This window comes from Odontesthes bonariensis, chromosome 22 (assembly GCF_027942865.1).
Source record: "Odontesthes bonariensis isolate fOdoBon6 chromosome 22, fOdoBon6.hap1, whole genome shotgun sequence".
NCBI classification, from domain to species: Eukaryota; Metazoa; Chordata; class Actinopteri; order Atheriniformes; family Atherinopsidae; genus Odontesthes; species Odontesthes bonariensis.
This window is the reverse complement of record NC_134527.1, coordinates 19622995-19647462: the sequence shown is the minus strand read 5'-3', so window position 1 is coordinate 19647462 and position 24468 is coordinate 19622995. Positions and strand designations below refer to the sequence as shown.

At 38.9% G+C, this 24468-nt stretch overlaps 2 protein-coding genes across 2 annotated transcripts; both read left to right on the top strand.

Annotated features, from left to right (window-relative positions):
• The first annotated feature begins 635 nt into the window (after positions 1 to 635).
• On the top strand, positions 636 to 14703 carry miga2 (mitoguardin 2). The gene is made up of 16 exons (XM_075455829.1): positions 636 to 712; positions 3367 to 3617; positions 3717 to 3927; positions 4022 to 4137; positions 4238 to 4358; positions 5513 to 5664; positions 5829 to 5946; positions 6164 to 6270; positions 6482 to 6594; positions 6977 to 7049; positions 9065 to 9151; positions 9244 to 9342; positions 9892 to 10026; positions 10107 to 10160; positions 10262 to 10378; positions 11685 to 14703. Exons 2-16 carry the CDS (start codon positions 3522 to 3524, stop codon positions 11883 to 11885), a joined length of 1800 nt encoding a protein of 599 aa, XP_075311944.1. The 5' UTR covers positions 636 to 712; positions 3367 to 3521; the 3' UTR covers positions 11886 to 14703.
• A 2325-nt stretch (positions 14704 to 17028) lies between these two features.
• On the top strand, positions 17029 to 24020 carry dolpp1 (dolichyldiphosphatase 1). Its single transcript, XM_075456026.1, has 8 exons — positions 17029 to 17126; positions 17791 to 17891; positions 18034 to 18118; positions 19998 to 20097; positions 20302 to 20400; positions 21666 to 21794; positions 21929 to 22018; positions 22624 to 24020. Exons 1-8 carry the CDS (start codon positions 17051 to 17053, stop codon positions 22658 to 22660), a joined length of 717 nt encoding a protein of 238 aa, XP_075312141.1. The 5' UTR covers positions 17029 to 17050; the 3' UTR covers positions 22661 to 24020.
• Positions 24021 to 24468: the final 448 nt, after the last annotated feature.

Here is a 24468-nt window from a genome sequence, read left to right as displayed (position 1 = left end):
CGGAAACAGCTGTCTAAGTGCAATGGTTTTCTTAACCATGCCGGTCTCTCAATGATACATTCAGGTACCATTAATAAAATCAGTTTTTCATCATACGTTGACGAGGACATTATCTTCTTTAAAAGTCAGTTGTGTATAAATTAAATTCTTTCGAAATTAATAAAGATTGTCCACGAGAAAATCATATTATGACGTTACAAAAGAACGAGGACCGCCGGACAAGACTAAACTAAATTCTTGTTAAAAACGGCTATATTACTCGTCCTGGGGCAAGATAACATATGTGGAATATTTTTTAACCGTTTGGTTCTTGGATAATGTCATAGTTTAATCCTTATTAAGATTCCGTCAAACATAACTAATATCTGTGAGTTCTTTGCTATTTTATTTATCTTTTTAAAAATATTTGTACCGTCTCCGAAACTTCTGACTGCAGTTAGTTTATGATTTTGTCCGTATAAGGGAGGACCACCAACCTAGCTTCGATCCACTGATTGGATTTCCAAAGTATACGTCCTGCCCCTCCTTTATTCGATTGGTTAAGGAAAAAGAAACCCCCTGTACTCCTAATCCAATTGGCTAATGCCTGTGTCAGTATTCTTGTAGTCCTAAAGTACCGCCCAGACATAAGACCCACACAGTGCCGCTTTCACTGACTGTGACACCGGAATGTCCTTCTCTGACGTCTCGGATGCTGAAGGCATGTACCTAGGTGAGGGATTATATTATTAGTTGTGCGTCCGGTGACCAGTTCACAGAGCCGCTAATGAATCCTATGAGGTGCCAGTTCAAACCTTTACAGTCAGTGTCTGGCTGACCGTGTGATGCTGCGATGTACACTGACAGATCGTGCCTGGCTAGGCTAGCTAAATGAGCTAACTAATGTTAGCATGCTCGGCATTGAGGTCGGTCTGCTGGTGCTGATTGTTGGCCTGATTTGAACATGGGTTTAAAAGACAGAGCTCACAGTTGCTTTGGAGTTTATGTAAAAGTTGTTTCCTGAATGAGCTAACAGCCGAGCTTTAATTTGACATTATACTGAAGTCTCTCCTAACTAGCTGCTTCTTAATTTTTCCCCGTTAAACTGTCACATAATTGTGCTTTATTTACAACAGTAGGTATTCTACTAAATTAGACAGTTTTGCTCAAAAGTCACACAGTATCTCAGCCAGTTCATGCAGTGCCCTGCATACCAGGCAGTGTGGACAGAGGTTAAGTAGCTGGTTTCATGTAAATCAGCTTCTTATCAGTTAATAAGACCTTTGTTTCCACGGGTTAATCCAGTACTGGGTAATTTTATGTTCTTTGTCTAGATGGTTTTCCTGATGTAAAAAAACAGTGTTGTCATGATACCTTTTTTTTACCTTGGCTGGCCTATATATCAGCGCAATACCACCTATACACCTTTCCCCAGTTTATCATATGTAAGGCAAAAGCAGACATGTATGCAATTCTAAAGAGCTTGAAAGTCAATATTTGGTATGAGCAACTTTAATCTTTAACACGCCCTGACCCCTTTTTGACAAGCTTTCTTGTAATTTCTTTAGATAGTCTTCAGGAACAGTTATCCAGGCCTCGTGAGGAACATTTTAAAGTAATTCTTTGGATGTTGGCTGCCTTTTGTTTCGTTCTTTGTCAAGATGATCCCACACTGCTTCAGTAATGTTGAGATTTTGGGCTCTGGGGAGGATTCATCCCTCGATACGACCTGTTGCCACTGTTTTTTCAGTCCAGTTGTTGTGTTATTTGGCATGCCTCAGCCTTTTACTCCCTGTTTCCCTTCCTTAAGAATGGCTTCTTGACAACCACACTTCCAATGAGACCATTTCTGATAAGGCTTCAGTGACCAGTAAATGGCTCGACTGAAGGTTCAGATACATCTCTTAGGTCTTGGTTTTTCCTAATTTTAAGGATATCTGCTGTAGACAGTTTTTTAGGGCTGCCAATTGCTCTTTTGTGCTCCTTTTTGTCCAGTTTCTTCAGTCATTTTTAAGGTCACTGGACACTAATGTCAAGTTTTTCCATCGCTAGTAGCTCAGTGAAAATCAGTGATGCGAGACTATGTGTATATATATGTTATTTTTTGCCTGTCACACTGTACTATGTTTGGCTTGTTAAGACTAAATGAATGGAAACAAATTGTGTATCTTTGCGACAGGCTGCTAGTAACAAAGTGCCTGAAAATACCATTGATGTTGGTTCTTTGCCAAGTTGCTAGTTATGTGTGGACTTAACACTGGTTAATTCTTTGGCTCAGCGGCCTTTTTTTATGTTTGAATGATGCATAAGCCAGTGTTAACTGAAAAAGGAGCCAATGTCCAAAGTTAAACTTTAAAAGACCTTCAGAAAGCCTGGAAAACTATTGCTCAAGACCACTTAAAGTGATACTCCGGAGTAGATTCAACCTGGGGTCATTTGAACCGTGATATCCAGCCAAGTAGCCCACCCGCAGTTTTTTCGATATTGGCTGAACATCAGCTGAGTTACTCCCGAATAGCTTCGTACAAAGGTTAATGGATCCTGGCAGTATCTCCAAAATTACCACACTAAAATCACATGCCATGACACCAAACTTCTACAGTAGTACAAATATGGTCTGTACTCACAAAACGATGCATTTGGAAGTTTGAAAATAGTCCAGGAGTTTATTATTATCAACACAAGCCTTATAGCTTTTCTGCTGCTAAAGCTGCGTCGACGTCACTTCTGGGAGCTGGGAGCTTCAAAGTAAGATGAGGGTTGATCTACTACTGTAGACAACAAAGTAAATGCAATATTCTACATGTTTTTTTTAATGAATTTTTATGTTGTAGAGTTGTGAAATTATTTTATCAATGGAGAAATTGAGCAGCCTTGCTTTGTTGTCTACAGTAGTAGCTCAACCCTCATCTTACTTTGAAGCTCCCAGCTCTCTGAAGTGACGTCGACGCAGCTTTAGCTGCAGAGAAGCTATCAGGCTTGTGTTGATAATAATAAACTCCTGGACTATTTTCAAACTTCCAAATGCATCGTTTTGTGAGTACAGACCATATTTGTACTACTGTAGGAGTTTGGTGTCATGGCATGTGATTTTAGTGTGGTAATTTTGGAGATACTGCCAGGATCCATTAACCCTTGTACGAAGCTATTCGGGATAACTCTGTAAATCCAGCTGATGTTCAGCCAATATCGAAAAAACTGCGGGTGGGCTACTTGGCTGGATATCACGGTTCAAATGACCCCAGGTTGAATCTACTCCGGAGTATCACTTTAAAGAAATTATGGCTGGCTCCTTGCAAGTAAAATATAACTTTTGCACAGTACTTTACTGTGTTAGGCAGCTGCATTCAAGTAATTTTCAAAAAACTGTGTCATTTCTGTTGTAAGGTCCAGGGACACGGACTAGTTCAGTAGTGGATGACTGCAGTCAGTTCATCAGCAAGTCCTGTGTTGCCTGATCTGAGAGCGGAGAGGAAATCTCATTTTGGGTGAATGTGAGGGAGTTTGGAGACCTTTGGCCCGGAGCCTTTTCCATTCCTGAGATGTCAATGAAAAGATCAGACGGGGTGTCCATCGCCCAGGCTTTGGCCATGACTGTAGCAGAGATACCAGTCTTTCTCTATTCCACATTTGGACAGGTAAAACCTTTTACTTGTTCTGTAAAAGCAAGTAAAAATGTCTAAAGTTAGTTATACGTAGATGCCTTTTCACATCCTCACTGCACCTCTGCTTTTCAGTCCATATTTTCCCAGCTAAGGCTTTCCCCAAACCTGAAGAAGGTGCTGTTTGCCACAGCGCTTGGCAGTGTTGCTCTGGCTCTCACTGCACATCAGCTGAAAAGGCGAGGGAGAAAACGAAAGCAGGCAACACAAGTGAAGGAGGGCCAGAAGACAGTGGGAATACCCGAGGCACTGTTGAAGACAGGAAGACCTTCGTCATTAAGGAGAGGTATGCATAACCTAAAGCTGGAACTGTTGAAATTTTGACTTTGTTTTGCGGTGTGAGGCATCTTGTTACATCTTTTTTTTTCTCTTTGTGTAAGGTCCATTTCCTGGTCGACAGATGATGAGCCCTAGCTCCCGGAGCAATGACACCATGAGTGGAATTTCCTCCCTGGCTCCCAGTAAACACTCAAGTTCCTCACACAGCTTGGCATCTGTTAGTTTCCCCGTTTTCTTGTCACAATCACATGCTTCTTTCATTCATACTCCTGTCACACTGTGTCTTTGATATGTGTGTCTGTGTGTTTCTGGCGCAGATGCGAGTCCCAAGCTCCCCAAATCAGTCTGCTAATCCCTCCACCCCCTGGGAGGCGGAGCCTGTGGTGGAAGAATTGGGGCCAGTCGAGGATGCTAATGCAGAGAATCTATACTTAATGGGTAAGTTTTTGTTATTTGTTTTTTTTTCTTTTGTGAAAATGGATAATTCAAGGCGATGGAAAATAATCTTTATTCATCCTTCTATACTTTTGTTCAGAAGAAACAGCAGATTTTAAAACAAAATACATTTGTCCAGCAGACAGTTGTAAAAGCATCTAAACAAACGGTGTAAGGGCTTCTTTTGATGTTGCTGGCCTCCATGTAGATTTACACTGTTTTCTGGCAGGTTTTCTACTGTTGAATATGACGCCTCACGTGGAACTGGTGCAAGTCTGTTGGCGAACAATAGGAAATGAAAGGGTCCCCTCTTTGTCAGTGCGCTGGCGGTTAGAAGTGAAGACACATTTTAAAAGAAGGGTTTATCTCTTAAATAGAGGGATACATGTTTGCCAGCATGAAGAGGCGTTCCTTAAAAACAACCGAGCTCTCGGAGCAATTAAGGTTTATTGTTAGCATGATCATCTTAAAGATAAATGTGCCACAGTGCAAAAAAAAAAAACTGTACCAGTAATCATCTGCTGGTTAATGTACAGCCAGGAATAAAACATGTTGAGTAGAGTCACTTTATTCATCATTCATCATCCAAATAATCCTGTTGTGCTTGCATCAGCCATATAACTGAGGTGGGTTGATATGTTGTTTCCATCACTGGATTTCAGGGGGATGATTGATACCCCCATAGCCCTCATTTTTCACATGTGTCGGTTTATAATTTGAGTTTGGGTGTGTCCAAACTGGACATTGTTGGAGTACCATTTTCCACTTTCTTTTTTGAAACACTCCCGCCTCATTATGGACCTCCTCCTGAAAGCCACAGTCTGCTCTGATTGGTCTGTGAAGGTAGAGTTCAAGTCAGCTGAGCTTTGAGCTTATCGGGCGCTATCAAAATAGGCTTCACAGCGGTTTCATTGAGTATAGGAAGTAAAAAAATGGACTGAAAACTTGCTCTATGTGAGTTTGTTCTATAGAATAGAATGTCTGTACGATGAAGGTTGGAGAAAACCATTCAAAAATCCCGATGCAACCTTTTAAAAAAAAAAAAAAAAAACTGAATGTACATCCTAATTTTATTAACTTAAATAGTCACTTTGACTTCATTTTCATTTTCTAGCACAAACTGTTTTTTTTAAGTGTTATTGCTCTATTTCTTCTAGGAATGGAACTGTTTGAGGAAGCGCTACAAAAGTGGGAACAAGCCCTGAATATTCGTCATCACACCCACTCGTCCTCCAGTAACAACAGTCTCGCTCTAATGGGGGGGGCGTGTGGGGACTCTCCCATGGTCGCCATCAAACCATCACCACCAGTAAACCATACTTGAAACTCTTGCGCATGTTTGAATTACTTCCAAATCAAGGACTGTACTGTTTGACCCACTGCAATTTTGATCCATGCTGCTGGAATGAAATGATCACAATATAAAAGCAATTTTGTTTTCCTGTTTTTCTACTGTCTTGCTCTTGGTTATAGGCTGACGTTCGTAACAAAGTGTTTGCTGAGAAGTTGGAGACACTGCTTCACAGGGCATACCATTTACAAGAGGATTTTGGCAGCAGTATCCCAACAGAGAGCGTGCTGGCAGACTTTGGTAAGAGTCAGCTTGAGCTTGCATTTGATATTTGAGGACTGAAGAAAGTTTGTTGATCAGAGGGAAAGAAATTTGAATTTGAAGCTCAACTTTGTTAAGACAAATGTCCTGGCAAAAGTGACTTAAAGAGGTTGACATTACTGAGTCAAAGGTAGAAAACTGTATCCAGAATTGAGTTCTTCCTCAGCAGAGACGGTTTGTGTTTCTCCTTTGTCAGAGAGCGAAGGAACCCTTATCCTGCCTCAGGTGGAGAGTTTCCACAGACAGCAAGATGATGACGCGACTACTGTTACCTCCGATGACTCCTTTTTCTCTGCTGCGGAGGTGATTTCCTTCTTTCTGCTCTCTCAAGAGTGACAGAAGTAAAAATATAGCAGTCCTTTGTACATCAGTCTTAAAAACTTGAAAAAGCTTTCATAAAAGCAACAGATTTATACATATAAGTATAAATAAATGAATATATATATCTCATGCCTGCTGGCCTGCCTGCCTGCACTGGGGTTCATTCTGAGGTATGTGTGTTTTGTATGTGCAGCTGTTTGATTCCATGACGTTAGAGGAGGTTTATCACCCAATGAAGCCAGCAGCTCTTTATGAAGAAGCTTTGTCTCTGGTTAAGGAAGACAAAGTGAACTATAGATCCCTGAGGTAACTATGAAGATGATTTCCATTTCAATATTTGTAAACTGCACTTAGAGGCTTTTTTTTATTCACTGTAATATTGAATGACTGTGGGTTTGTCACTACATGCGACTCCTTTAACACACAATGCATAGAGAATTACTAATATTTTTCAGGAGTTGATAAAGACCCCAAAACAAACCCAAAATGTGAATTTTGTGCTTGTATTTGTTAGCGGTAAAGAAACATTTTAAATGAATGCCAGTGTTGTGTAAATGAATAACTGTTTGCTCAGAGGGCTGCACTTTTAAAGTTATAAGCCAACAAGTTTTGTAGCTGTAATAAAGATGATGTCCTGCTGCCCCCGAGCGATTTTATTAAAAATCGTTCTTCTTCTTCCCTTTACCAGGACTGAAGTACTTGAATGTTATGGTGACCAGGACTTCCTTGCCAAGCTCCACTGTGTGAGACAAGCATTCCAGGTCTGTCACGGCTCTCATGACTTACCCATAGTTGATTCTCTTCGTCAGAGCACCTTTAAAGCCACTTTACATTGCTCCTGATTCTACTTTCTCCTCCTACTGTTACACTGCTATCTTGTAAAGCTCATTACAACATTTACAGCAGAGCTAGCTGTCAAACTCCACAGCGTAGCTTGCATCGGCATTCCATCTGGTTCTAAATAATCCTGAGTTGGTTGGCGTTTACTGTACAGTTCCTTGAACATGAGCTCTGAACCATGGCACTAGTGGTGCAACAGATCATAATTGATCCGTGATCCGAACAGATTTCTCTCTACGGTTCGGTACGTACGTGGTCCGCGGATTGGTTGACGCAATGAATAAATAAATAAATAAGGAGGCGTGTTTATGTATCATAAAGTCGCATGTATGGGCACATTTTGGCTTCCCTGTCACATACAATGATGATGGACGAAGGGTGGTGGATAAAACAATTACCGTATGTCTGCATTGTGGCACGAGAAAGCCATATGAGAGTGGAAATACATCCAGCATGGCAGAACATTTGAAGAGCCATCATCCTGGCATGTTAGCTCCTGCGTCAGGCTCCAAGACGAGTGCTGCGCATCAACCACTAATCACAGCGACATTTAAACACCCTTTAGCAGCAGAATCTGACAGGGCCAAAGCTATAACAAATGCTATCGGAGTGTTTATAGCTGCAGACATGAGGCCATACTCTGTTGCGCAAAACAAGGGGTTTAAACATCTGCTCAATGTGCTTGAGCCACATTGTGAAATTCCCTTGCGCACCCACTTCAGTGAAAAGATCGTGCCAAGTCTGTATGAGCAGGAAAAGTTAAAAATTGTTACGGAATTGTCCCAGGCTACTTCTGTTGCGCTAACCACAGACGGGTGGACCTCCAGAGCAACAGAAAGCTATGTAACTGGGACCGCTCACTATATCACAGCGAACTGGGAGATGCGAAGCCCTGTGCTGCAGACACGTCGCCTCTATGAGAGTCAGACAAGCTCCAATCTAGCGCAGGTACTGGTGAAAGTGTCATGTCTTATATTGTACTTTAATTTGAGTTTATATTATTCATTTTATTTAAGCATTGAATTGACATCTTGGGTTACATGTTTTATTTAGTGAACAAAAAAGGTTGCAATAAGTGTTCTACTAAATAAATGTAAAGCAAAGTTATAGTTTTGTCTACTTTTTCTGCTGATCCGAAAAATTTTCCGATCCGTGACTCAAAACCGTGATACGATCCGAACCGTCAGTTTTTTGATCCGTTGCACCACTACATGGCACCATGGTGAACTCTGAACTGTGCACTGATTATGTCATAGTGCCAGTTTTCTTATATGCAAGCAGTTAAGAGTGATATTACAGCTGTTGAATATTGCAGTGCAGTTATGGATGGTGAATGAAGATGATCCTTGGTGAGAAATCTAGCGTTCTTTGAAATTTCTAAGTTTTCTTACGCTAGTCATACAGTGAGACCCTTATAAAAAGCTTGACTGTAAATTTTAGCAAACCTACATATGTAATATGCTGCCTCAGTACAGGTACATTCTTGATGCTCTCATCCAATGAGTTAGGCTTCTTTCCTTAAACATCCAGACTATCGCTACCTGGCAAGATAAAAGGACAGCATTGCAATCAGGACACATAAATCATGATGCTCCTTCCACCTAAAACATGGATGATACTCTGAGAGTTTGTTTCTACAGCTTTGATTTTATTTTATTGTTTTAGCTTTCCTCTTCAGGCTCCTCAAAACTTCCTCAAAGTTTCTCCCTTATTTTCATACATCACATATGGGCAACGACTCAGCAAGAGTTAAGCAGTTGAGGATGATTTATTGTCATGTGTCTGTGGAGCTGCTGTGATTTTTATTTTTATTTATTTTTTATTAACATATCAAAAGCTGCGCTTTAAAATAAGTCAACACTATAAGGAAATCCGACCCGCTGTACAAGCTGACTAAAGTATTCTGGAATTTATTATGGGAAATTACAATTTTCAGGTCCTGTTGGTTGATGAAACTCACCGCACATTTTTCATGGAGACTGGGAAACAGATGATTGCAGGGCTAATGGTAAAAGCAAACAAGGTAACTTGTCCCATTTGGATTAAACTTGGCAAACATCTGCTTCTGTTGGCACAATTGAACAGCGGTAACAATTTACTTTTGCATTGAATCAGAGTCCTAAAGCCTTCTTGGAGAGCTATGAAGACATGCTGCTTTATACTCAGAGAGAGGAGACATGGCCTATTACTAAGATGGAGCTGGATGGCCGAGGGGTGAGTGGTCCTTTAATTTAAATCATGTCGCCAAATACCATTTTTGTTTTTCTGCCTGCACCTGTCAGCGTGACTGCCCTTGTGTCCCTTACATAAAGACATGTTTCTATGTTTTACTACCACTGGTCACATGGGATCTCAGCTTCATGTAAAATGGTTTTGTTTCAATCGAACTTGTATTCTTTGAAGGGTAGTTTGTTATCATCTAATTAGCATATTTGTATATAATCAAATGCACATCCTAATGCATTCAAAAGGAAATTGAAATATGGAAATATGTGTGCATGAGCCATAAATGCTACAAGGTAATCCATTTAGTAGTCACTGTATTCATTGTTTTGTAAAAGTGTTATAAAGTGTTATCTTCAAGGAATTTGAATATGGGTGTATTACAAAGGAAAATGTTTTTATTTTTTTTAATTTTTCCATTGCTGTGATTTAAAAATTACACAGTGTACTTCAAAATATCTTATTTCACACACCCAATAAAAAGGATTGTTTTTAGAGGAAATGTATACATGATCCCGTGGTTTCCTGTGATCTCTGCAGGTGGTGTGTATGAACTTTTTTGACGTGGTCTTGGACTTCATCTTGATGGATGCTTTTGAGGACCTGGAGAGCCCTCCGTCCTCTGTGGTGGCGGTGTTGAGGAACCGCTGGCTCTCGCACAGCTTTAAAGAGACGGTTAATTATACACATACATGATCACACACAAGCCTTAAATAAACAATTTCTCTAATAACAGAGTTATCTTTCTCTTAAAGGCTCTGGCGACTGCTTGCTGGTCTGTCTTGAAAGCCAAAAGGCGTCTTCTTATGGTGAGTTTGACTCGGCTTTGACAAGCCGCTGCTTCTTATTGCTTTATTTCTTTAAACATACACGAACGATTCTCAGTGCTTGTTCAAACTGCTATCCGCAGGTTCCTGATGGGTTTATCTCCCACTTCTATGCCATATCAGAACACGTGAGCCCAGTTTTAGCTTTTGGGTTTTTGGGACCCAAGCAGCACCTAAGTGAGGTTTGCACGATTTTCAAGGTAAGAGCATAAAAAAGGAGAGAAGGTGCGTTGTTTTTTTGGGGGGGTTTTTTTATATACAAATTTGAAAAGTAAGCTTGCGAAGTTGATGTAATTTAAAAGGGGACTTTACGGATTTGAAATTGGGCCACTTAATGCCAATTTTACTACCCCTCCCGGTTCATAAGATGGATTTTCCTTACTTCAGTTTAACTCTCAAGACCTTGGTAAATCCTGAAGCTCTACTCCAAATATCCTTTTTCTTATGAAAATTTAGAGTTAATCCACTGGTGCTTAATTTAATTTTTGAGATGTAAATTTCCGAAGTTTCAGAAGTTCATGGAAATTTCAGAAGTCTGTGGAATCCCATGATCATTCAGAGGAAAATCAGTCATGTCGTTGGTTGATTTAGGAAGCTGGTATTGAATGACTAGTTCATCTTCCTCACTAGATAAGTAATATATGGTCTTTTTTAAACGACATAATACAACTGTTATAAACAGGAGGCTGTTGTGGAAGCTATGGATATCTAAGGGTATCTCGACTTAATGGCAAGTGTTCTGAGATCTGTTGTAGGATTCAATGTTTGGTATCTGGTGCATCGAATCGGGATGAGATTTTGGATGGGTTTCCTTTAAGGTTCAGGTGTTTAGACTTCAGTGAGATGTATTGGCACAAATGAAAAAATTATGTTCATAATTATGTTTTCATTCGTGTAAGATTACCTGAACATAGTAGCCCTTGAATTTCAGTAGCTTGAATAGCCACAGGATCATGTCTTTCTATAATGAGTCCACCATGTTGCACTGCTGTGTAGTCCAGAATGAACATACAAACCAAACACTGGCTCTAGACCAGGCTGATTTTTAAGGCTTCATGGTTTCTCCTATGCATTTGAAAGGAGAGAGTGAGATGAGAGTTACTCAACTTTACCACTAGATGTCACTAAACTCTTCAGTCTGGATCTTTAATCAGTTTGTAACTGATTTCCTACAGCGCAGTATTAGATTTTCTCTAGAGGATAGCTTTTCAAGGAGACGCATTAAAAACAAATGTCAAATCTCATTTTGCACCTCATTAGCATAGACAGACTCCCTGTGCCCCCAGGTAACAGTACAGGCTTTCTGTTAAGTTTAAGATTTCCAAGCCATTCCCATTTATTTAAAGACCTGACATGCATCTCCTCCAACGTAACAATCGCCATGAAGTGTTTTTCTATGTGTAATAGTAATAACTATGACTAAACTTACTTTAAAGTATAAAATAAGTAAGACACCTTGCATGATATAACAGTTTGTGTCATTAATTTCTCCCCTTTCACCTGCAGCAACAAATCGTGCAGTACCTTAAGGATATGTTTGATCACGACAAGGTCCGCTTCACCACTGCTCAGTGCTTGGCTGAGGATATCCTGAAACTTTCCCACCGCAGGAGTGAGATCTTATTGGGATATTTGGGAATCGATGGCCTTCGGGAGCTGAATGGTGCCCTGCCCAGAGACGCAGAGAGCTCCTCAGGGGCCATCTAGGGTCCGTAAGGGCTGACAATTGGGACAGACAACTCAACACCTAATCTCTCTTTACGTTAGGACTGGACCGAATCCTGTTTCTGTGATACACTGAGAACCAGCATTATTAATTCATCTGTGCTCATCAAACAAAACTACCCTAATAGGATATATTTCACCACGGCTACGGTATGGTTGGTCCTTGTGCTAATGAGAGAGACTGTTTGGATCATACGATTCCACTTCTCCCTTGTGCCGCCGCTTTGTTGCGTATCCAGAAAGCCGACTATAATCACAGACGTGTGAGGACTTGTCTCTGCCTTGTTGGGTGACATGGATACTTGTTGAAAACAGAGTTGACAAACACACTTCCAGCATACAAGGACTGCGCCTTCTACATAAACACTCCACATGGACCAGCTTCTCTTCAGAGAACTGTGTTCATCAGAGGTGGGATGGGGCCGAATATCATATTCTTCACTATTATGTGAAAAGAGATGGAGTTGATATTGTATGCTTCTATGTTTTATATTAAAAGTGGAAGGGTGTTTGCTAAAACTCTGACAGTTCCTGACATTTCATGAAAACCTTGGCCATCTGAACAGCAGTGTTGCGTGATGCAGTGAATTTGCCTCTTTACTTGTCCTTAAATCCTGTTCAGTTTCCAAGTTTCCACTTCGATTTAATTGAGCAGGCTAACATATTACTTGTCCAGGTGTGTGTTTGAATGCAAACATGCATTGTGTGATATTATTGTAGGAAGCAAATAATTACTCAGAGGTTGAATTATTCCTGAAGTAAAATGTCTGGGTTTTTGTTGAAATTTCTGACACTTCAGTACTTTCAGTGCTCTTTTTTTGAAGTAATATGTGACTTGAAAGTCATCATTGGATTCTGCAGTTCTACTTTTATAGTTTTCAAAGTAAATTTCTTTATCAGCTGGGTGAGTTAGCTTGAATTACTTCCAGATATAAAGGCTTAAATTTTACAACTGCTACACTTTAAGGAATGAATGGGATTGTGACTTAAAGCAGAAGTATCCAAAAAACAAATTTTTATCAGGATACAAGTCTGTTGTCAATGTTAACTTTTCAATGTTGCCGCCTCTCGAGCATGGTTTTTGTAATGGCTTTCTTGAACAATACCATGACTCAGCGGCACCTTCCCTGCAATGACGAGTCAAATCGAATCCTTAGCCTTTTGGCGATGGCATTAAAACTGATCACAAATACATTTCCATCCCTACTGTATAAAATCATTACGTGTGTGTGTATACAGCACCTCTTGGAAATCAATGCGACCTGTAAACGGAACAGTCGGCTGATGGATTTACAAAAGTTGTTTCTGATTTTATGAAGATCTGCATTGAAGAACAGGGCATTGTACAGTTGGACCGTACCTTTTATATAAGTGCACTGAAGATAACTACTATGCTCTTTAAGTTTACTTATGATATTCTTTTAACACAGAGGCACTGACGGCACCAAGATGCCAAGTAATCCTGACATCTGCAATCCTATAGAAAACTCCACTACCCTGAAGGCAGGTTTGTGTTTGGCAGACTGTAGCTTGTGTTTAAGAAACTGTCCGGTACTAAATTATTTTCATTGAATGATTTTAAAAAGATATATATATATATATATATAGATATATATAAAAACTCATGGATTTGGAGGCGCAGTATAGATGCTTACAGTTTCATTTGGGGGCATATTTCTGACCACTTAGTTCTTTGTTACATTTTTATTTCAGCAATTTATCATAAAGATTAAGAGCTGTATGAGATTTGTGTTCTTGAAAGTGTGGCATTTATAATCCAAATCCTGCTATCGCTGCAACAGACCTCTTTAATTCAGAGCTCAGAGATATATATTTTTTTTTTAGCTACCTTAATTTTACTGACTGCCACGTGCCAGTATTGTTGGGTTACAGTGATTTCTGACATGAATCAGAGCGATAAATGGAACATTTACTGAAAACGTTTTGGTTCCTTGTTTTAACCGATGTGCAGCTTTGCGTTTTTAAGCATTTTGCACTTTAGCAGAAAGATGTGGGAATGTCTAACAACTCTTTTTGATAATCAAATTGAGAGTTCAAATGTAGAACTGTTAAATTATTTATTGCATCACGTAACTGATATGTGATTGATGACACAGAGTATAGATGCTGGACAAAAGTGAAATTATTTTTCCCAGAAAGCTATACCAAGCAAAAAGTTTAGTTCTATGATCATATGGTTTTGTTTACGTGTTTTTCTTTTAATAATTTAAAATCTCTGTATTTAACTGTGTTTGGTCTGATACCTGGTAAAGCTGCTTTAAAAACATGTTTTCCCTTGTTTTGGTGGCATCATAGAGTACTGATATGTGTCATGGACATAAGCGCAGTTATGGGGAAAAAATGTCATAGATTAATCAGCTTTTTCCATGTTCTCAGAGTTAATTGACTGCCTTTGCATGTTAACAGTGTAGATTATCTCTTCTGCATCAGTGTACTGTGCAACATGTAGACACCGCCCAAGTTGTTGTATTTAAAAAATAAAAATCCCAAATAGAAATCAGCTAAAGAAAAGATTTAGAAAGTAATAATCATTTCAAGGTTCCAATTTAAGCATGAACTCTCCTACTTGTTGCATATTTTAAGCAATTTTAGAGTTTTAAAAAGTATTTCAGATGGCCAAAATGCAGAATTTCTTTTCTTTTTTTTTATCAATGTACATTGCAAGTGTCCTACTCATGCCTTTTGTCTTTTCTATTGTGATATTACAGTGACGGCACAATCTGTAAATTAATTTACAGTCTCCATCCACATTAAATGTTATTTTTTGTTATTAAATCAATATGTTTGTTGTGACTTTTTTTTTTTTAAACTTCCTAATACACTACATGATTTGGTCACTGTGTCCTAAATGCATTTATTTAATTTAAAGGAGCACAGTTGGTCTTATAAATATGTGGAGGATTAAAAGATAAATTGTGTAAAATGGGCCTGATGATGCTTTGAGGTGCTGGTCGGTGATGTTACTCTGTCCAGATGGTGGCAGAAACCCCACTGGATTATGATCCTATGATGTCAAACCTTTTTTTAAATTTTACCCAAATAGTAAAGGCAGAAGTCATCACTATATCACATTGTTAATCATTTAAAATGACTCTACATTTGATCATTAACCCCTCTGGCACTACATTCCAGATAAGATTTTATTCTACATTTAAACTTTGCCTCTTCTCCAAGAAAACTAGGAGTTTGTCTTTACTTCATTTTAGTCCAAAAGTTTCATCACTTTTGTACCACTTCCAGAACCCAAATCCTAAAAAGCCATCTGACACCATCATCTCTTCAAAAGGTTTTTATGATATAGTTCTACTTATAAAACAGACATAATTCTGGTGTGAAAATCACTTTGTGGGCTAATAATAACTTCTGAAAACCATTGCGAGCAAACACAGTTCATCACGACAACCATGAATATGAGTTTGCAAAGTTGACACCCTTTCTTGAGCTGATCTTATTTAGGTCAACTGGGGTAAAGTGGTAAATGGGTCATAGTGACATTTCTATCAACTTGGTTTGTGTTACGCATTAATCATCTTGCAAACATGCCAAACTAATATGATCAATATCACACTCATCAGTGTCTTTGACGGCTTACATCAGTTCAAACTTCATTTAGGTCAATTAAGTGTGAAATGTGCCGACTCACAAGAGAAAAAACTCTGTATACATTTGATATTAGGCCTGTGGAGGAAGCACAACTGGTACTGTGATTTATTTAGCTGAACATGCTTAGAAATACTCTTTTCTTATCCCAGTTGTAAGATGTTTCAGTAAGAAGAACAAAAACCTTCTCCCAGCTCAGATTAATTGTAACTACTCTCAAAAAGTAGCAAGGTAAAACCTGATTCTTAACATTACCTCTCTACCAAAACTTTAGTTTGAAGCTGTAATTCTTACTTCATGTCCTCGAAAAGAAATCATTTTGTCACACTTTTCTTGGAAAATGTTCCCATAAGGTTTCACTCACAGTCAGTGTTGATGGAGGCAGTGCAACTCTGGCTCATGTGTATCATTTTCTGTTCACACTGTTCCTGTAGCATCAGATAATCTCAACATTTGTTGTCCACTCATGACCAACCGGCTACAATTCGAAGGCTGTAGACACAACAATTCAATAAATGTTACACAGCTATCTTCTCCATTCTTCCACTGTTAATATGATTGGAATTTTTAAAAATGATTTTGCTCATTTAAATTTGTAGTTTGACTGACTTGTTTTACACATAGAAATGCATAACAGTTAAGACAACCGAGTTTGTAGTTTGTTTTTGCAGTTTACTTTGCGTATCCTGTTTCACCGAGCCGTATTCGCGTCAGTCTGTCTGTATCTACTGTATCTCTATATATGCGCAACCTTCAGATGAATTTATTGTATCTACTGGTTTATACTATATTTCACTTGAAGTCTTTGCTCTGTGATATTTGTTAAGATGTGGCCTAAAAGAAAACAGATTAACTTGCTGTATCCAACATGGAATCTTTGTCTCTGGAAGACAGCATTTGACATTTTCCCCGCATAAAAAGACGCCGGGTGGAGTGTAAGTGTGTCATTTGCTAGACAGGTGAGGTACACTCGGGATACTTTAAAGGTTATTATGTCAATTTTGTATAGTTGCAGTTAGGTGCGGTGGTTTGGTCAAATTAAGAGGATTTGGTTTATGGTTCTGTAAAATGGTGTCATACAGCAACATGTTTCCATCACTCACTGCAGCTTATTTAGATACCTACTTTATTTTGAGGGTAAACTGTGCTGGTGGCTATTAAATTGTTAGTCTAAATGTTATTTGATCGAGACTTGTTAATGATATAGGTTGTAATTTGGTAATCTGAGCCAATGAAAATCAAACTAGATAACTAGATAACATTTTTCCCAAAACATTTATTTTAACATTATACTTTTTTTGAATGAGTGCAATTTGCTGCTTTAATGCAGACTGGTGGACTTATGCGTTTTTTCTTCATTCAATAATTCTTCTCTATGGGCTAAATATCTCCTCTTCAGAGATCGGCTGAGATTGGACGGCTCCTGCGCTGCTGGGGGCCCGTTTGAACACGCAGCTCCGTTTACCATTGGTCGGACACGTATCTGGGGCGTTCCACCGACGCTGTCCCGGTTGTGTCCGGGTAAGATGGCGTTGGAAGAGCAGTGCTCGGCACCACCTCAATGGCGGGCCATATCAGTGGTACACGTAGAGTTCCCCGAGGGTATGTAAACTCAACTTTGTTCTCTACCTACTGAAGTCTGCTAACTACTCGCCGCTTTGTAGTTTTCAAGCATTGTGTATATTTTGTTGCTACTGAATGGACACGGCCATCGGTGCCTGCCAAATTCTGAGCTGCTAGTAAACCCCGAGCTCAGCGTGCATTGCAAAATTGTGAGACGGCGCCGCATGCGCAGTTTGTAAGAATGTTCACAATGAAGGCTAGCTAGCCTGCTAGGTGTCTTATTATTGACTTTGGTGTTTGCTCCCAGGGACTAACAAATATGCCATGTCCTGTTAAAAATAATTGACAACATTTAAATATTGTGAGACGTAAAATATAATTTATAGCTGTGCTGGAAGTAATTCGTTTTTTTTTTTTTGTTTTTTTTTTCTACGTGTAGCATTGTGCCCAGCTAACCTACTGTATAGCTCCCTGGCCTGATACTGATAAGTCTAACTTGCTTGAACCACATTTTACTGAGTTGTCTGAATATTAAAGATTGTATAGTTTGTGTGAGGATAATTTAGCTTTTCTGTCCTGTTCCCAACATGTACTCTCAAACTTAAAAATGTAAACCATCCGGTTTCACCGGGAGGCTATCACCAGGGCTAAGTGTGACTTTGTATGTTAACATCAGCAACATCAGTCTGTGTCCCTGTTTCAGGTGATCTGACGGGACATGTGCTGGCCTACATCAGTCTCCTACCCATCGCCATTTTTGTGGGTTTTGTCACACTCATAATGTTTAAACGGGAGCTTCACACGGTGAGTCATGCTCCTGTGCTTGTTTTTTTTTTTTTTTTTAATTTTATTATGTGAAAGTGATAATTGTGTCATGTACAAGAGGCAGGGCAGAAGACCGTGAGCGCTCATGTGTTGGGTTGTTTTTCTGTCTTTTCCATAAAAGATTTCCTTCTTTGGTGGACTCCTCCTGAACGAAGGAGTGAACTGGCTGCTGAAGCACATTCTCAGAGAGCCGCGCCCTTGTGCAGGTGAGTGAAAGAACGAACTTTTGACTCTTGAAGGGTTGGGAAACCTTGCAAGAACACCTGGATAGAGAGTATCTTCTGACCTCAATAAGACAGAACAAATCAGCTGCAACTGTCAGTTTGTGTTTTTTTTTTTTTTTTTTTGAGAACCTGGTATTTTTGTACACAGCAACTCGCATTGAAATATAATTCAAATAAGTCAGCGGTTTCAATAGTGTTGCTCTGTTACTAAAGATAAAACATTACCGACAGTGGGCACGCTAGTCAAACACAAAGCATTTTTACACAAATTCATACAAAATATCTGAAGAATTACATTTAGACACGTCTGCTGTTGCTTCCTAACATATGTACTTGTCAATCTGAGACTGTCAGCGTAGGATGTGTTATTACCACAGATGCTTTGTAGTTGTGCTTGAGTAGAGCCAGCAGGAGACGGGACATGCAGGAAACCGTATGCAGCGGGCAATGGTGCCTTGTGTACAGCATCTTGAGGATAGATAGATGGATGGATGGATGCATGCATGCATGCATTGCTATCGGTACTGCATGTATTGGAATATATCAGCATTATCAGTGAAAGAGTCAGAAACCACATACAAATAAGCAGACAAGAAAAGTAAAGCAGCATTCAGTTGCTCTCGTGAACTCTCCAGAGAGTCGCTTACTCATGTCTTTTGCAGACGTTTGCATTAGCATATACAGCTCCTGTGGGGTGATGTCTGGAAACTATCGGGGCTGTACTTCAAGTGTGAGAGTGGCTTGAATGATCTGTAAATGTAATAGCTAGATTAACATATATGCCTTTATGGATGAATAAAGTATGTTTTATTCTATTTATATTAATACATCTAACAAATTCAATTTAGCAAATTGAATGATCATTTATTCAGTTTTATTTCTTTGTTGGTCCAAGCTCCACAGATGTTTGAGTAAAGCAGGCATAAATCTACACTTTGAGTTTGTCCCACCACAAATGAATAGGCTGTTCACCACCCAGCCTGACATGAATGATCAAAACAATCAACTGAATAAAAGTGTGTCTCAGAATCGCAGGAATTTGAGCGGTGTTATCTGCTCTCAGATTACCTTGATTTATTACCGGCAGAAAAGCCCCAACAGAGGGGACTCTTCAAGACATGTCGATCAGAAGAAAACCATCAACGCCTTTGAAGTATCAAAGGTCACATTTTCGACCAACGCTTTGTCCAAAATCATTTGCCTGTTCACTGACTACTCCTACTACTGGCTTCTTATGGGAGTTGTATCTATATTATATAGTGTACTCATTATCATAAGAAGGAACACTATCACACGTTACTGCAAATGACTGCTGTCACACAATTTGATTTCAGCTTTTTTTTTTTTTTCCTCAGATAGATAAATACAAAATTCTTTGAGCTTTGTCTGTTCACATTAATTATTACATTTGGAGAAAAAAAATGTCATGCCTGTTACAAGGGTAGACAAAGACCAAAGCTGTTGTTTTATTCAAGAATATTCTTTGTGGTGGAAAGAAAACATCATTCATTAATGTTGTTAAAGAACAAACAAAGTCAAAACATCTTTGAAATTTAACCTGAAAACTACTAGCAAATGTCGGACAGGTTTTGGTGCTGCTTCAGGTTTTTTTTTTGTTTAGTTTTTTTTTTGTTTTTTTTCCCCGCTGGATTTATTACTGTCAACTCTACACTGTGTTTTGCAGTGCATTGTGGGACACTGTCAGGGACCAATGGTTATGGAAGTAATTAGTTTTGAAGGACCTTCGCTATTAACTCTGGTTATTACCTTACTAAACCAGTTCTGAATTTATGTATAGATAACTTGAAATGAACTCCATATTTTGTATGATTGATTACGAGATTCTGTTGTCTTTCTGCAGGAGTTCACTCAACCCTACACACAGAATATGGGATGCCCTCCAACCACTCCCAGCTTACCTGGTTCTTTGTTGTTTACTTCTTTCTTTTCCTTTATTTAAGGTGAGCTTGCTTTTTCTTGTTGTTTGGGGAGGCTTAAGGGTAGAAAGCCACAGCTGTGAAACAGTTAGAAGTACAACAACTTGGTAACAATTGTGCATCCAGCTGGATAAGTTGTTAGCGATGATGTAAGTTCTATCTATTGTTTTCACTTACACTTTTAAATGAGGTAGATGCTGTTTTGTAAGCTCTGCTGATCTCTTTCAGAATGCATCAAACGAACAATGCTCGATGTGTGGACCTGCTGTGGAGACACATACTGTCCATTATCCTGTTGGGCATGGCCTTGTCAGTGTCCTACAGCAGGTAAGCAACTGATCCCCTCATTTTATTCAGCTTGTTGATGGTAATCGGCCTGTCAGCAAACGGGATAATATCAACCAAGGGCAGCAGCAGATATTTATCTGTTGTGTCCAGGTTTTGTTGCCTTGACTTTATTGACGTTTAATTTTGTGAGCTGAAAAACATTTTGTTGGATTATGGAAGCACCAAAAAGTCATTGAGTTGGTGGTGGTGGTTTAAATACATGCGTATGAATGAAATTGGGCTCATTGAAACATGGTGTGATCAATAAAGGGAATACTTTAAAACGGTTATTTTCTGTAATGCCTATTGTAAGTATTGTGTACTGTTTCATAATGGAGGCTCAGAAAATGGACATGACTTTGAAGGAGAATCACAGGTGAACTCGAAGGACACTAAAGATGTCCTGACCATATGTTTTTTCCTAAGTGTATTGGGAGACACGGGGTATCATCTACACCAAGTCTGATACAGTGCTTGGATTTCCCTAACTGCTTTAATATGACTGAAAACATGGCAGGCGTAGCCTTCTTAATATGACACTTGTTTTTTTTCTTCATGTTTCTGGCGAGGAGCAGTCTGTTAGCGACTCTTACTGGAAAGCTGTTCCTCGGTTTGTGTTGGAAAGGCAAAAATACCAAATCCTGGTTTACACGTCTGCTCAGTTCTACATGGGTCATTGTGACATAAATCTCATCATCTCCCCAAGGGGTGCCAGGACTCTGCAGATGTTCATGTGCCGCCCCAAAATTAGAGACCACGTGGACTATCTGCGCAGTATTTGCCCTTCAAGTAGCAGGATGTTAAATTTAACAATTATTTCCTGTGACACGGGCAGTGCTGTTAGTTTTTATATTTTGCACACCAACACTTTTATAATTTTTTGTTTAAGCCATTTTGAAATGGCTAAATTTAATTTAATTATGTGCTTCAACTTGAAGCTCTCTCCTTTGAGTGTAGAGTGCAGGAAGTCTTCAGAAATTTGATTTTTTTTGTAAAGCCCATTTTCCCCTGATGCTTAGCACAATCTTTCTCCGTCTGATCTTTTCTTGAACACTTATTTTAGTAAGTAGTTCTAAACATAAACAACTGAATACTTTGTTTGAAGGATAAATGGAGAGTCAATCATGTGTTTAGATAAAAAAAAAAAAAAAAGTGCAATTTCTTTGGATGTGTGAGAAACACTTTCAGGAGTTTGCTGCTGTAGTAGGTTCATGCACTTAGTTTTGTATCACACTGAATATTTGTTGTCTTTCTTTGGTTCTCAGGGTGTATCTGTTGTATCACACCTGGAGCCAGGTTTTCTATGGTGGAGTGGTGGGCAGTACGATTGCTATAATCTGGTTCTTTTTCACACAAGAGGTGCTGACACCATTATTCCCCAAAATAGCAGCATGGTAAGTAGCTCTCTCGTTTTACTGCTTCCTTCTGGTGTCACCACTCATCCTCAGCCGGAACAAGTTGATAAAAGTAATCCATTATGTCTTCTTTCATGTTCTGTTCTTTGCATTTTGCTTTTTACTCTTAATAGGCCAATATCAGAGTACTTCCTGGTGCGAGACACAAGCCTGATTCCCAACATCTTATGGTTTGAGTATACAGTGACCAGATCAGAGGCAAGGTAAGATGGTGATGCATTCACTAAAGGCACATTTAACGAGTCACCTTTGCATAATAACATACCCTTACTGTGAAGCTTGATTTAGCGCTTTAGTTTAAACCTGAGTTTCTAGGGAAGGGACAGTGGTTTGTTCCTTATTGGCATATAAATTAAGTTTTTAAATTCCTCACATTTATCTCTAGATCTGCAAAGTTTGAACTCACCTGGTGCTGAAATGGCTCTTTTTCACATGAACACAGTCAGAAAAGCAGCGCTGACACGGAGTTGATAAGTACAATTGTCATTGAGTCGTGTAGTCCAGTTTCCCTTTTTATAAGCTCTTAGTTTTACCAAGACCTAGATGATTGGGAATCTACTCTGACATATTCAGTTACTAAAGCAGGGAGGGGCCTTTCTAAGCTAGTTAACTTGATGAGATGCATTGGCTTCCTCTTTTTACTTTTTTCCCCAAACGTCAGCGCTGTCAAGATGACTTGTTAATTTGAGTATTATTGTGTTTCAAACCACAAAGTTCATGTGGTTCATGCCACTCCTCTCAAAGTTGAAATTTGACCGTTGTGTTTCATGTGGGATTCACCATATTTTGTTTGTTTTTCTTCGTCTAGGAACAGACAACGAAAGCTTGGAACAAAACTTCAGTGATGACGCACAGTTCTTTTGTGAAACCGAGTTTAGGACCACATGCAGCACACACTCACGCTCATTCTCATCCACAAACGCAAAACAAAACACACTGGAGAACCATCTTTTGGACCAACGTGGTTGCAAGGATTGTAGGGCAAAAACCGTTTACAGGTGGTGAAAGAGTGCCTGGACCTGGCCCGGAGCCCACAGCCTGAGCAAGTCCGTCCACACGCCTTTCCTTCTTGTACAGCTTGCCCAAAATGCTCTTCAATGCATGCAAGACTGTGCAAGAGGCATTCTATTTAATGATAGATTAATATATATATTTTAACTATTAACGCACGCTGACAGTAGCCGTTTACTGTAAGAGATTCAAAGAGCCAGAAAGGAGGCTTTGGTCAAGTTTCAAACTAATTGGTGGGTGTAATTACAGCATGTATTTAGTGATTCTTTTTTTTTTTTTTTTTTTCTTTTTTCTTAAATACTCTGATGGTTAGCTGGTGAGAATGGGTGGTAATGGCTTTGTTGGCAATATGTGGAATTAAGCATTTTTCATTGTTATATAATAGAAAATGGACAATTTCTAAAATTGGTCATGATGTAATATACATGAAAATTTGCACTTTGTGAAATTTACAAGTTAAAAAAAAAAAGGAAAAAAAAAAGACTAACACTAGTTTAATGTTAAGATCCTCCCCTTTTCTTTTTTTTTTCTTTACTCTGTATCTTTGACTCTCAGTTCTTGTATATTAGACTCCAAAGCTGATCTGCAAGCAGTGTAGATTTAATGTCTCTTCTGTACTATTACTTATCAAGATGGTTTCTTTTTCATATCCATGTCTGAGGGTTATGAAACTGAATCGCAGCAGCTTTGACATATTTTTTATTGTTGGAACTCACTTTGGACTGAGAAGGTATTTTCTCGATGCCTCGCACATAGTAGCAGCCTGGGAACAGAGTTCTGGGAACCAGTTTTCTTCTTTCTTTTTTTAAAAAACAAAAACAAAAATTCCATTTCTTATATAGATTTCTGCTGTTGCAGAGAAGTTTTCTTTTTACCTGCATTTCTAAGATAACATTCCATATCATTTAGTGAGAAAACATAATGACTGCTGAGGGGAAATGTTTTCTTTTTTTTTTTTTTTTTTAAGAAAGATTTAAAAACTAGCCTCAGGTCAGTTGTAGCATGTGATTTATGGTTATTCCTCACAGCCTGTGACAGCTGGTGTTGAAAGCTGTCAAATGGGGATCTGAAGCTAATTTAGACAAAAAAAAAAAGTCATCATTAGCTCCACAAAGGGAAGTAGTTCTCTTAGAAATTAATTTTTTTTTCATGTGTAACCTATATCAGGCTGAATAAAAATGTGTTTATGTACAAGAGATGGTCAATGTGTGATACTTATAGTAGCATGTTCTTGCATTTAAAATATCTTCTGTTTGTTGCATGTTTTAGTGTTGATCAAATGTGACATTTTATAGTCTGATTTCCTGTTAATCTTTAAATGCTCTGAAGCTGCCAGGGCGGTTACATCAATGTCAAAGCGAAGATCTGAAAGCGTACTGATGAAAAGATTTCGCAAGATTTTGAGTGACGCCATACAAGTGCGGAAAAACATGTAGCTGTATGTCATAATGCAAGTACTGTAAGGCAAAATTATTCTGAGATCCAACCTTCTCTGGATCAGTCAGTCCAATATGTTATCTAACGCCAAAACTTGAAAATAACTTTAAAAGTTGATTTTCTTTCTCAGAACATGTACCATGTGTGTTGTTAGACCGTTATGTTACAAACAGAATTCATGTGATTGAGAAGGACCCCCACACCC